Source organism: Lathyrus oleraceus, chromosome 4, assembly GCF_024323335.1.
Source record: "Lathyrus oleraceus cultivar Zhongwan6 chromosome 4, CAAS_Psat_ZW6_1.0, whole genome shotgun sequence".
Lineage (NCBI taxonomy): Eukaryota > Viridiplantae > Streptophyta > Magnoliopsida > Fabales > Fabaceae > Lathyrus > Lathyrus oleraceus.
Genome location: NC_066582.1, coordinates 329,655,970 through 329,670,541, shown reverse-complemented (window position 1 = coordinate 329,670,541; position 14,572 = coordinate 329,655,970). Strand labels below are relative to the sequence as shown.

General features: G+C 41.4%; 1 protein-coding gene across 1 annotated transcript; it reads right to left on the bottom strand.

Annotated features, from left to right (window-relative positions):
- Positions 1 to 5,225: 5,225 nt before the first annotated feature.
- LOC127137306 (uncharacterized) lies at positions 5,226 to 6,968 on the bottom strand. The gene has a single exon (XM_051063777.1). It carries the CDS (start codon positions 6,966 to 6,968, stop codon positions 5,226 to 5,228), a length of 1,743 nt encoding a protein of 580 aa, XP_050919734.1.
- Positions 6,969 to 14,572: the final 7,604 nt, after the last annotated feature.

Sequence of the window (14,572 nt, the reverse complement as noted above, 5' to 3'; positions counted from 1 at the left end):
TCCACCTGACCTCTTGCTCTTTCCTCAGCATTTTGAACAATGGCTCGCATGTGGCTGTAAGACTAGATATGAACCTCGAAATGTAGTTCAATCGACCCAGGAAGCCACAAACCTCTCTTTCTGTTTTAGGTGCAGGCATTTCTTGAATAGCTTTTACTTTCGCAAGATCTACCACTATTCCTCTTTCACTTACAATGAAACCTAACAACTTACCAGTTCGCACTCCAAAAGTGCACTTGTTCGGATTCAGCCTTAACTTGAACTTTCCCAGACGTTCAAACAACTTCTGCAGATTGTCCAGATGTTCTTCTTCTGTTCGGGACTTGGCAATGATATCATCCATATATCATTCGATCTCTTTGTGAATCATATCATGAAAAAGTGTTACCATAGCCCGTTGGTACATTGCCCCTGCATTCTTCAACCTAAAAGGCATGACCTTGTAATAGAAGGTACCCCATGGTGTGATGAATGTCGTCTTCTCCATGTCTTCCGGTGCCATCCTGATCTGATTATAACCGGAGAAACCATCCATGAAAGAATATACGGAGATCTGAGATGTGTTATCAACCAAAACATCGATGTGAGGTAATGGGAAGTCGTCTTTCGGACTATCTCTATTCAGATCTCTGTAATCGACGACATCCATACTTTTCCATCCTTCTTGGGTACTGGTACGATATTGGCAATCCATGGTGGGTAACTGGCCACAACGAGAAACCCTGTGTCCCACTGTTTCTGAACTTCTTCTTTGATTTTCATTTCCATGTCAGGATGAGTTCGACGTAACTTCTGCTTCACCAGCGGCATATCTTCATTCAACGGTAACCTGTGCACAACGATGTCAGTATCCAAACCTGGCATATCTTGATAGGACCAAAGAAAGATGTCGACGTACTCACGAAGCAAACTAATCAACTGTTCTTTCATCTTGGCCTGTAGACTGGCCCCGATCTTGATTTCTTTCTTGTCGTCTTCGGTACCAATGTTGATGGTCTCAATCACCTCCTGACAAGGTGTAATAGCTTGGTCCTCCTGTTTCAACAACCTGGCTAACTCTTCAGGCAATTCACAATCTTCCTCAACTCCTTCTTCGGCTTGATAGATAGGATTGTCGAAGTCATACTTGGCCATAGCAGTGTCGTTAGCAGTGAGATCCGGGTGATCATCTTTGCATGATGGAGGATCATGCTTTACCTTAGAATGAGAGATTTCTTTGGAAAGAAAAACAAAAAGGAAACATTGCCATTTTTATTGTTTTTTTTTGTAAAAGTAAAAAAATAATTGAAAGAAAGAGAACACAGATATGTTTGCAAAAGCTATCCTTTATTGATGATGAAAATAAAAATGTAACTAAATGGATGACCCTACAGATGAGTCATTACACCTTGGGCAAAGTGTAAGACTTTATTATGCATGTAATAAAAGGAAAACAATAAAAATTACTCTTTCAGTAGAGTAACTCGGACGACTTTTTCAAACAACTAATTGTTGAGCTTTTCTCCTGGGACACACGGGCGAATCCAGCTATCTAAGTCACAGTCGCTGTCAGCCTTGTCTTCATCTGCAGCATTGATGATGTGGGGAGAAACCAAAGCCCCGTTGGAGAAAGTACCGACTTCATTCTTCTGAGACCCCGGAGTAAACCCCAATCCAAACTTGTCTTCTTTGATGACTTGATCCACAAATTTGCCCCAGCCTTGGGCATTACCAGCTTTAACCACTTCAATAGCTTGCTTATTTGAAGAGATGGAAGTCCCGACCTTCTCGGGCTTAGGTGAAAAGACAACTTTGGGCGTGACCTCACTGATGTTTATGGCGTCAAAGCCCTGACACAGCATCTCATGCATCTCGCCATCCATCTCCACATACTTAAATGTAGACAGGTGGCTAACAAAAATATCCTCTTCACCACAGACAGTGACGACCTGACCTTCTAGTTCATATTTGAGCTTCTGGTGGAGAGTAGAAGTAACAGCACCGGCATCATGAATCTAGGGCCGACCTAGCAGACAGCTATAGGCAGGCTGGATATCCATCACATAAAAGGTGCTCTTGAACACCTGCGGTCCAATCTTAATTGGCAACTCAACATCGCCTAAGACAGATCTCTTAGTGCCATCAAAATCCCTCACAACTAAATTACTTGGCCTTAGGATGATGCCATCGCAATCCAACTTCATTAAGGCTTTCATTGGAAGAACATTCAGAGAAGAGCCTGTATCAACCAAAACATGGGAAAGCACCACCCCTTTGCATTCCATTGTGATATGCAAAGCTTTGTTGTGATTCCTGCCCTCAGATGTCAGGTCATAGTCGGTGAAACCTAGCCCATGGCTAGCGTTTACATTTGAAACTACCGACTCCAGCTGGTTAATGGTTATCTCTGGTGGAACATAGGCCATATTCAGTACTTTCAACAAGGCTGCTCTGTGCGCCTCAGAGCACATCAATAGCGAGAGAATGGAGATCTTTGAAGGTGTCTGATTTAGCTGGTCGACTACCTTGTAGTCACTTTTCTTGATAATCCTCACAAACTCATCCACCTCCTTCTCAAATGCGGTCTTAGGAGGAGCTTCCTCAGTAGTAACCTCTTCGGTGGCTACCTGTTTTCCTTTAACCTTGGAAGCTGCCTCAGCTTCAGTATTCGTGCGCAATATTGATGGTGCCAATAGGCGTCCACTGCGAGTGAAGCCACCAACCCCTCCAACATTGTCTACAGCGGAGCTACCAATGCAATGTCTTCATCGTCAACTTTCCACTCCTGGAAGTAGATATCAGCCCCGTAGTGCCACGGGATAACACTGTCTTTCTCATACGGAACAGGTCCTGGTATCGTGATGGTGACCGGACTAGCCAAAGCCGGTTAAGGGCTGTCAGAGTAAATTGTAACTGGTGTTGGGCTTTCGATGTTCACCATTGCTGGTTCTGTACTTTCCGGGAAATATATTGTTGTCGGAGTGGATCTCTCGGGAACATATATTTCTTCAGGAGTGAAATAAATCGTTACTGTCGACACATCATTCTTCACTGGACGGGTCTGATCGAACTGGAGACAACATTCATCTATCAGTTGCTGAATACCCCTTCTCAAACTATCACATCCGTTCTCGGCAGCTTGACAATTTCTGCACTCTTTCCCACAGCCCGGGAAAATCTGTCCTTTCAAGAGTCGGTCTTTGGCCACCGATAGCGAAGTCTTCACTTTAGTCACATCAGAAACCAAATTCAAAGTTTCCCCACTATCAACAGCATTAATCCTCTGCCCGCCGTGGGTTGGCACCGGGTTTTGGATAACATTAGGCACCGGAGAAAAATTGATAGCCTTGGCATCTCTCAAATCTTGTACCTTTAGCTGGAAAGCCTTGCAATTATCTGTAGTATGGCCAGGTGCGTTGGAGTGAAAAGCACATCTGGCGTTGACATCATAACCCCTAGGCAAATTATTGGGATCGATTGGCGGAGCCAGAGTTCTTAACATAACCAGATTCAGATCAATCAGCCTAGGAAGTAACACAGAATAAGGCATTGGGATTGGCTCAATGACCCGGTCCGTCTGCCTTGGACGTTGTCGATAGTGTCTCTGCTGACTCGGATTACCTCCTTGTTGTTGATTGTTGTACCTGGGTTGTTGTTGCGGATGATACTGTGGTTGTTGTTGCTGTTGAGGAGCAGGTGTTGGAATAGTGACTGCGGCCACTTAATCTTGATAATAATTAGGGCGTCCTCTGCCCCTGCCTCTGTCGGCATACATAACACTTGTCTCGCCTTCTCTTCTTCACTGACCGTTACCAGCAAACGGTTTCTTGGGACCTGATGAGCTGAAAGCACTATTGTCTTGAATTCGGCCCATCTTCAATAGACTCTCGATTCTTTCTCCAGCAATTACTATCTCTGCAAAGCTGATTGACGGGCAAGCAGTCAATCTCTCAATATAATTGCCTTGAAGAGTGTTCATGAACATGTCCGCCACCTCCCTTTCAGACATAGGGGGTTGGGCGGACGCAGCAATTTGTCTCCAACGCTGAGCATATTCTCTAAAGGTCTCCTTGGCAGTCTGAGACATTCCTTGCAACAAGGTCCGATTTTGAGCCAAGTCCAAGTTGTATTGATATTGCTTGACAAAAGCCTCTGCCAAATCTCTCCAGCTCTTGATGGTAGTACGAGACAAATGAGAATACCATTCACGAGAAGCTCCAGTTAGACTGTCTTCAAAATAGTACATCCACAGCTTTTCATCTTTCGTGTGAGCTCCCAACCTTCCCAAATAAGATTGGAGATGAGTGCATGGGCAAGAAGCTCCGTTGTATTTCTCAAAAGTAGGGGGTTTGAACTTGTGAGGGATCCTTACTCCCTAAACCAGACCAAGATTTGTGACATCAAAACCTAAGGAATTTTGAGACTCCAAAGATTTGAGCTTCTCAGCTAGCTCATCCATACGGCGAATGGTCTCATGGGCTTCGTCGTGCAAAGAGAATTGATCATACTGATAATCTTCAGTAACGGGGCGCCCGTTAATCCGAATTCCTTGATTCACACTGTACCTTCCGCCAATACCATTTCCAACATTCCCCGTGTTGCCAACATTACCCGGGTTTCCATCAGCATTTGCGTTACCCGCGTTACCAGTGTTCACAGGGTTATCAGTGTTCCCAGGGTCACCAGGGTTTCCCTCAGCATTTGGTATCTCTACCTCTGGATCGGGCCTTGGTTGCTCAACCAATTCCCTCAGCTTTTCCTGGCCTTCTGCCATACCAGTCATCAACATCATGAACTGATCCATCCTTTCACGCATATCAGCCAGCTCTTTCTATACCTGGTCCATCGCTAGTTGCAGACGATTTTCCTTTGTCGGGTACCTGTGGACTCGCTTGGGACCAATAATGCCTAAAATAGGGAACGGATATTAGACACTGTGGTGACACCTGCAAAACAAACAAGGGTTAATATGCATTGTATGTGATGCGCTGCTTATTCAATTTTAAGGCCCCCCTTCTCAATTCCGGTTCGACCTTCCAGAACAACGTGTACAAATGCAATTGAACGTGCAAATAACAATATCGAGCAAAGGTGATAAGAAGCTTTGGTCACAGACGAAATAATCAAAGAGAATGAAACGTCCGAAAGGTGTCATAGTCAAAATACAAGTTGTTCTGAGAGAGATGAACAAAGAAATGAGAACCCATCAACAAGCCTGATGGTGAACTCTACAAAAACAAAAGGAGTCAAACACCTAGCCCAAACGAGTCTTCTCGAACTTCCTTAAGAAGCGCCTCTGTAACCGGGTCAGTAGGGTGTTCTGTAAGGCCTTGAATCAACAAATTCCTCGTTTTGACCGCTTCTTCCAATTTCCTGTACTTGTCTTGTTCTTTTGTTCTCTTGACCCCTTCTTGAATCTTTAGTTCAACGATCTCTTGTTCAGACAATCGAAGTGCTTCATGCTGCTCGTTCTCCCTACTCTTCAACCGCTCATTTTCTGCTCTGATTTCTATCTCAACCTGTCTCCGGTGATCAGACAATTTTTCCCACCTTTGCTGGCGCTCAATAAGCCTATATTTAGCTCTTCCTAACTGCTCCTGAGCAGCCTTGCAAGCTTTCTTCAGTATATCCTCACCTGAACAGACTTTACGGATATAATCAGCATCTTCAGCAATCCTCTCATTGCTTTGTCTTTGCAGCTCATTCAATCTTTGAACTTCTCTCTCAGCTTCTTTCTTAGCGCACAAAGTTTTCCTGAGGCCTTCACTCAGCTTCGCACTCAACTTATCGGCTTTTCCCTTTTCTTGCTTCAAACTGTTGTACTCAACCATGCTGACAGACTCAACAATAACCGGATCAGATGGTTCTCCCATAGAGAAAGGTAGAACTGTAATTTGAGCTCTTTCTCGCAACCAACTATCATACAGAGAAGAAGAGATGTTGTTACATTTTCCATAGACAGTAGCACCTTTAGTCTGAATATACCTCCAAGCTCCAGCAACTTGCTTAACCGATTCTAGATTATCTTGCACTGGGAAGTAGAAAGATTCCACCATATCTTGATCCTTAGGAGCGTGAGTCAAGGCATACCCTAATTGTCTTCTCAAAAGAATCGGGTTGTAGTTGATACAACCCTTCATACCCAACAATGGTACATTAGGGTATTTCCCACAGCTAACCACAAAATCGCCACCCTTGGTATTCTGATTACACCATCTGATGTCTTTAGCAGTCAAGACAACCAACCTTCTAGCCCAATTCCTGGCTTGATGCGGATTCAGAAAAGCATCGTCACTTGGCAAGTTCCCCACGAGCCACTTATGGAACAATGGAGCGCAACATCTGACCAATCTCCCTCGTCTCTTCTCATTCTTATTGTGCACCGAAAAATAGAAATCACCAAGAAGGGTGGGAACCGGGTTCTTTAGCAGAAAGATATGAATAGCACACATACTCACGAACTTCGGTTCATCGACGAATAGCATAATACCATAGACACTTAACGCTAACAGAGCACACACAGCCTCCCAATTTCCTTGAGCAACACACTCTTCGGCTTTGTCTATCACAAAATCCAGATGGAAACCAGATAGGCCTCCCTTAGAAGAGAGATTTTCCTTCACAACAAACACTTCCAGATGAAGAGCCTTAGCAATATCCTTATGCTCTGGAGGAGGTATATCGGAGTTGAAAGGGACACAATGCTGTAGAGGAACACCCAAGATCATAACATACTCTTCCAATAAAGGAGCCAACTGGAAATCCTGAAAAGTGAAGCAACGCAACTGAGGATCATAAAACTGCAAGCAAGTATGTATCAGACTCCTCTGAGAAGCATCCAAGTCTTCAACCATAGGCAAGATGTTGCCATAAGTACCCCGGAATAAACCCACATGGTCAGGAGTAATCAAAGCTTTTATCTGACACAATGGGCCGATCTCAGTATCGAAGAAATGATAGGTCACATTACTCTTCCTGGGAGCCTCCATAATAAGCACAGATCAGCTAAACCAAACCGAGAAAGGGAATACCCTACAAATGAATAAGCATGAGATGTTGTATGCAAATATGCAGATGATGTTATGCAATGCAAAGGACATGTGACTGGTTCCGGCCATATACTGAACCACGAGCTATTCTCTGTGAAGAAATCCTCAAAAGTCGGTAGTCCGGTTATGCAGGTTTAAAGGTTCAGATCCACAAACATGCAAAAAGGGATGCTCATGCAAAAAGGAAGTCCTAGACGAAGGAACAGTGCTACCTTAATTGACATGAAAACGAGAGACTATCCGAAGCCAGGCAATCGTATGGGGAGACGATCACACCATACAAAACAAACATGCATAAAGTAAACACGCCAACAAATGGGCTCAAACATACATGGGTAGGGCTTTAGTCAAGAGGGGTCATATCAACCTCGACAAAGAAGCCATCGAAGGGTAATCAAATGGGCTCTTAACCACTGACACTGAACGTCAGGGTGAGCAGATCAAAAGGGTAATGAGGATAAGACCTCATAGCTCTTAACCCTGGACAGGGTGAGCTCATGACAAGGTGTGGTGGTTCAGAAAGGTGGAACACTCTCCACTGACCGACCGGACAAAAGCATACTGTATATCCCCAGCAGAGTCGCCAGCTGTCGCAACCTGAAAAGGGACTGCGAAAAATAGACAACCGGCGAAAAAAGAAAATACAAAAGAGTCTCCACCGTGCGTTATTTATCCCAAAGGAGGGAAAGGGAACGCTCGAAGTAAACCTGGAAAAAGGAAAGGAAACGATAAGGCCTCGCAACCATATCTTGGGTTCGGGATTCGATTATGCGAAGGGAAGGTATTAGCACCCTTACGCATCCGTAGTACTCTACGGGATCCACTCTTGTTGTTCTTGTCTAAAGGGGGTGGGTTTATCTAATGTACTATTTACTAAACGAGGGGTCAACAGAAAATGACTCGCACGGATGTCGCATCCACTGCATACGTATCTCATCTGAAGATGAGAATCAGAGTCTTCGTAGATCGGATACCTATGGGTTAAAGAGGAGTGTGCTTGCTAAGACATCGCGTCTTATGCCTACGTATCTCATCTGGAATGAGAATCAGAGAAAACCGTAGTTTCGCACCCTACGGGTAAAGGGTTATGTTTTTGGGCGAACGACGTTACTACGCAATCTACCGGATGCTCGACCTTTGGAGACTTACTCACCTGTAGTAGAAGAAGTTAACGTGTTCTTAGGAGAAGAAAAATCAATGAGTCTGTTTGTGTTTTAGGGATGCTCATGCAAAAAGGAAGTCCTAGACGAAGGAACAGTGCTACCTTAATTGACATGCAAACGAGAGACTATCCGAAGCCTAGCAATCCTATGGGGAGACGATCACACCATACAAAACAAACATGCATAAAGTAAACACGCCAACAAAGGGGCTCAAACATACATGGGTAGGGCTTTAGTCAAGAGGTGTCATATCAACCTCGACAAACAAGCCATGGAAGGGTAATCAAATGGGCTCTTAACCACTAACACTGAATGTCAGGGTGAGCAAATCAAAAGGGTAATGAGGATAAGACCTCATAGCTCTTAACCCTGGACAGGGTGAGCTCATGACAAGGCATGGGGGTTCAGAAAGGTGGACCCTTTCCACTGACCTACCGGACAAAAGATCTTGGGCTTTTGTTCTGGAGTATCGACACGTAGTGTGATCTTGAAGAACGACGCACTGAATAACGGGGGATTGACTACTAATCCCTTTTATCCGCCAATTGCCTCTTCATGGAGGTCTTTAGCACTGGTGCCTCTTCTGGGAGGTCTTCGGGCACAAAAGTTAACACACAAAAACATTTTCTCCTATCGAGTTCTTCCAGCTAAGAAAGCGGTAAAAATGCGGGAAAAATAAAGGGATCAAGAGGTCTACCGTACGGATAAAGATCCGAAGTAACAGCAACTAAAGGAATAAGAAACCCGAAGATCTCTCAAGCTAGCATCATCAAAGAAAGCGAGTCAGTACAGGTAATCCGAATAAACCTCCAGGTGGTGTCCCACAAATTAAGTGGAATACCAAGCAAGTCATCTCTCCTAAAGTCATGTGAGCCCACACAAAAACTCAACAAACAGGTTAGAGTAACAGGATGGAATCAGGAGAAAACAATGCCATGACGAACACAAAACAGATTAGAGCAAACAGAAAAAAAAACAACTGTTGTCGCGATCGCTGCTGCTTCGCTTAGCGAAGCTTCGCTGCATGCTCGCCTAGCGAGGTGCTAGCGAGCGCCTGCGGGTTTTAGGGGCTTCATCGATAATAGTACGATCTCTGAAACCCCAAACCCCATGGTCTCCATTTCAGAAATTAAGTGATTAAACATTCAAAGTATTGTTTTATACATTCATGCATATCTAAACCCGTGGGCAAAACCTAACGATACCTCATATATTCAGAGAATTCAAATTGAAAGCATAGAGAGATCGATTGAAATCGAACGGCACGGCTGGGTTTGCAAAGCAAGGTTAGGGTTTGCATGAGATGGGGGTGAAAAAGTGTGTGAGTCAGAGTGAACTTTTCAGAGCTGTCTGGAGGCTGCTCTGAATTCTGTTAGCTTTTCTCTTCTGCCAGAGTAAAATAGGAATCGAATTGGGTTTGGCTCAATGGAATTCTGAATTTATAACCTGATTTTCGTGGCTTGGTTGGCTCAAATGAGGGCAACTCAAGCCCATGACTTTCTGTTATTTTTCCCAAAACGCGTGGGCTTCGCCTAGCGAAGGATCTTTTCGCTTAGCGAGCATGACAATTCAGATTCGCTAGGCGAACCATTCTGCTCGCCTAGCGAGCATGACAGCTCAGGAACAGATTTTTGCTCCTTAAAGATTAGCGTTCCGAATGATGAATAGACCCCATTTGAACCTGTTGGAGGTAACTCAAGTCTTTCCCTTGTGTTGACTGATCACCCGGATAGAACCCACAAAGAGTCTTGGATGATGTTCAAGCTTCTTGGATCTGATTCTGAATGACATGATGAAATGCAATATGAAATGTTAAATGACCTAAAAATGAATGCATGAATGAGGAGGGCAAATTTTGGGGTGTTACACACCGTAGACATTGTTTGTTCTCCACAAAAGCAGGCGTCTGAGGCAAGTGCGAAATAAACCACTTGTACAAAAGACGAACACAACACACAATAATTCCACCACCTTTTGAATTTCTTAAATGCAAAGAGAAATACATATCACCCACCAAAGTAGGCACAAGATTCCCAATCAAGAAGATTCTAATAGAGTTAACATCAACAAAACCTTCGATGTTAATGAACAAATCAAAACCATAGATGAGCAACACAAAGATGGCTTCAAAAGCATCCACACTACCGGGTTGAGCAATGGCAATAGCTTTCCCAATAAGGTACTCAGAAGTGAACCCAAAGATTCCTCCTTTCTTCACCCAATGAGCCTCAATCTCATACTTCTTCAAGTGAAGAGCTTCAGTTATGATATGAGATCTGGGAATCTCTTCCAATCCACTAAACGACACTTTGTTAGAAACGGGTATTTCCAAGAGATGGGCATACTTCTCCAACGTAGGCATGAGCTAATAATCGAGAAAAGTGAAGCAACGGTAGAGAGGATCATAAAACTGAACAAACACACTCAAAAGTCCTTCGACCACATCAACAAATAACACAGATAGAAGCTTCCCATGACGTTGCTTAAAGTCCAAGGGATCTAATACAAAATATGATAGCTTCCTTAACTCTTTCAAATTCGGACATCTAAAATTGTACTTCTTAGTGTTCCTTCGTCCATAATCCTCGGTCTGAAAATATTTGCAAATAAAACCTCAGTTCCTTGAAGCTAGTTTTTGTGTGATGAATGTTATGATGCGCATGAATGCATGAATGCAACAATCACAAGTAAGGGATCACACACAAGGCAAACAAACAAAGTCAAGGGATGAATCAAGTCATTGTCAAGATCAATCATCCATTTTGGTGGATTATGGCTTCTACCTTATCAACTCCCATGTTCCATTAATATTGACAAGATTTGATTGGATAAACCAAGAATCAAGGGTTTGTTGTGAGTCACGAGCATGGAGTCAGGTTAAGAACCATCCCAAAGGAGTGTACTAAAGATAAAACCTGTATATTATATTCTCAAAAGTTCCCAAAGTCTTAATTCCATCTATCAGATATTATACGTTAGGATGTCTGACTCATCAACCCATAATATTCTCAAGAGAAACTCGTCTGAGTGTAGTATCGCGTAACAACTGTTATCAAGTCTACACCTGAACAGTCTCCGCACTACGTCTTAAATAGGCCAAGTTGGGTTAAATGTTCTATGGTCCTCAGCTTCTCGGACACAAAATCATAGAAAGTAATGCCTAACCACAAATGACTTATGTGACATTAGTAACTCCAAAAGGGTCTCCTTTGAGTAGATGGGTCACAACCCAACTTGTTAAGGACTACTCCACATAAGTCGAACATGAGTATACCATCCTCCTATCTTAATTGCACTCAAGTTCGGGTTCGAACTTATCTCACCACTCAGAGATCACCAAGCACAACAAGCAGATTATATCATACAAACAAATATACAAATATCAAATACACAAATATATTCACATAAAATAAGGCTAAACCCACTGGAGACTACTCCCCAGCAGATTCGCCACTTAATTTCTGGAGCGGTAAATTCATGACCATTAAGTTATGGATAAACTTAACGTCAATTAAACTAGAGTCGCCGCTGCGCTTTTATTGTTTCCAAAGGAAAATGGAAAAGTACGAACAAAACCCAAAGATAAGAAGTTTTCAAATCAAAACTAATAAAATGCCAGAGATTATAGGTAAGGGGGTTGGTTACACAAAGGGAAGGTGTTAGCACCCAAAGTGTCCTAGGTACTCCTAGGGAGCCCTTTTTTATGTGTGTATGTGTTTTGGCATAAAATATGTTTGCAATAAAATAGAGTGTGGGGATGAGAAAAGAATTCATTAATTATATTTTTGTGTTTGGCAAGACCTTCAGATTTATGCCTACGTACCAACATAAAATGAGGGATCAAAACCTCGTAGTGCGTGACATCAATTTCAAAGTGAGTGAATTGCTTTTAACAAAAAAAATTAAGTTTAAAAGAGGCACAAAAGGCCTAAAAGAGTTTGTATGAGTTTTAGTTCTTTTTGTCTTTTTAAATTTTAAGTCAAGTATGGTTAAGTTCATTTACAAGTTTGATTAAGAAAAAGAAGTTTAAAAAATGCAATGGCATAAGGCCAAAGTTTCTAATTTTCCATAAAGTCTAAATTTAAAAATCACAAGAAAAAAAGATTTTGAAAGAGGGGAGAGATTTGATATTTAAGAAGTGGGAGGAGATGAAGAGACTAATCCTAAGCAAAAATTTAAAATTTAAGAGTTGAAAAGATCTGACAATTGGGATGCAATCCAAAAGACAAGAATGTCATATAGAAATCCACTTTTCCTTTGGACTTTGAAATCAAATAATATCAATACACAAGTAGCAATATGAAGAGCAATGCATCAAATAAAGATAGCCACATCCAAGTTAGTAAATCCATAGTCTTCTTCATAATCTCCCATGCATAGTTGACATACTCCTGGAATGGCTCAGAAATAGGCATTAGACAAGGGTTCAAAGTAACATTTGCATCAATACCATGTAGCAGATGAACTCAAAAGGGATCTCAATACTTGCATCAGATGAAAGTTCAATTCACAATGACTTGGCTTCATAAAAGTTGGCATTGGCCAAGTCCTTTTCCATAGGGAGTGTTGCCTAATTCTAAGTCCAAGTCTCGGATCAAATCCAACAGTCCACACAAACATTTTTTTAAGAGTTTTTGTTGTTATTATGTACATTAAGGTCCTAAGACCACAAACACAAACAAAATACACAAACTAGTATATACAATCATAATATACTCACAATACATGGCTCAAGTGAGCAAAGTAAAAATGGCATTAAAATAAACAAGTTAAATGATATGAATAATGGCAAATGATAAAAGGGCTTGAATTTAAAGTGCATAAGGTAAATGACTTGAAATTAAAAGTTAGTCAAATGTTAGTTGATTAGATGTTAGTATTATTTTTGCTTTTCAATTGTTTAAGTCATTCTTTGGAGAACACTCAACCCTCTATTCACAATCATGGATCCTTGAACTAAGACATCTTCCAAAGGAAGGAAAAAATGCCAAGTTTCCACACAATACCATGAAAGGGGGGAGACTTACAATCTCACTTACTAGAATGCTATGCTTTTGGGTCAAAATTTAGCGCTATGTTAAGCAATTGTAATTTAACTTATGTAGAAGTCACAACTATCTAAGGTCGGGCAATAGAAAGTTTAGTGTTAATGCATGTTAGAGATATGGTATACTGAACCATACTCCTAAAACATACAACACTTAAAAAGAAAATGGCAAAACGATAGACCTAATCTCATCAATACTTGTGTTGGTTTATGAACCAACTAACCTTAGGATATAGAGATATCATTGGTCAATGGAATGGATGGGATATAATGGGAATGAAGATGAAGAGGGAGGGGAAATGAGACAAACACAAATTGGTCATGGGAGGAATTTTAACAAATTAAAATCATTCATTCATTTTGGGAGATGAAATATTCATTTCATCAATCCTCTAAATCCAATGATTTTAATCCAACAAAGTCAAATCAACCTTGACCAAGGTCCAAACACAATATTCAAACTTCACAAGTCAATAAAATATCTCAATACAATTTATTCACAATTTAATAAATCAAAAATCATTTAAAATGCATTAAATTAAATTATCTTTGATCAAAAACCTAAAACCTCTTTAAAACACCAAATAAATGGCCAAGAGATTTATCATAGGCCAAACAAGGTCAAAGGACCTTGGAGAAAAAATTTCATTATTTTTGGAAATTCAAAAGTATTTTTAAACAATTAAAAATATGCACAAAAACAATTAAATCATGAAAAATATTAATATTTATCCCAAAAATAATTTGAATTCAGAAAATGAAAGAGAAAAATATTTGAAATTTTTTGGTGAAAGTCCCATATTTTTGGGATCAATATTAAAATTAATATGAATTAATGAAAATAAAGCAATTAAAATGAAAATTCAGAAAATCAAAAATACGTGGACCATCTGATCTCCCTCATTAATTGAGGTGTCAGATCAAATGGTCCAAAGCGCGCGCTCCATGTGATCTCCAGTCAACTGTGCAACACACATGGTAATCACAACCAACGCTCAAGATTAAAACAAATTGGATGGATCATGTGGTTCAGAAGCTTGCCAACACATCGCCGAAGCCAAAGCTCCGGTCTTCTTCTCCGGTGGACCTCAGCGGACTGGTCCACCTTCAACCATAACCAAAATGAAAAAGAAAGACATGGATTTAAAGAAAAAAATACTCAGGAGCTCAAATCTAGCCTCAATTTTGCCTAACTCCAAGTATATAGGAAGATACAGGGAGTTAAATTTTGAGGATCATGATATGAGTTGCTTCGATTTGACCTCTAAGCAACTCAATCTTGTTGCCTACATTGGTAGGACTTCAGACAACCAAAAATCAACAAGAATAGTGGA

What these genes read in the sequence shown, in the direction of transcription:
- LOC127137306 (XM_051063777.1), bottom strand. Translation starts at nt 6,968, where the DNA reads ATGGAGGCTCCCAGGAAGAGTAATGTGACCTATCATTTCTTCGATACT.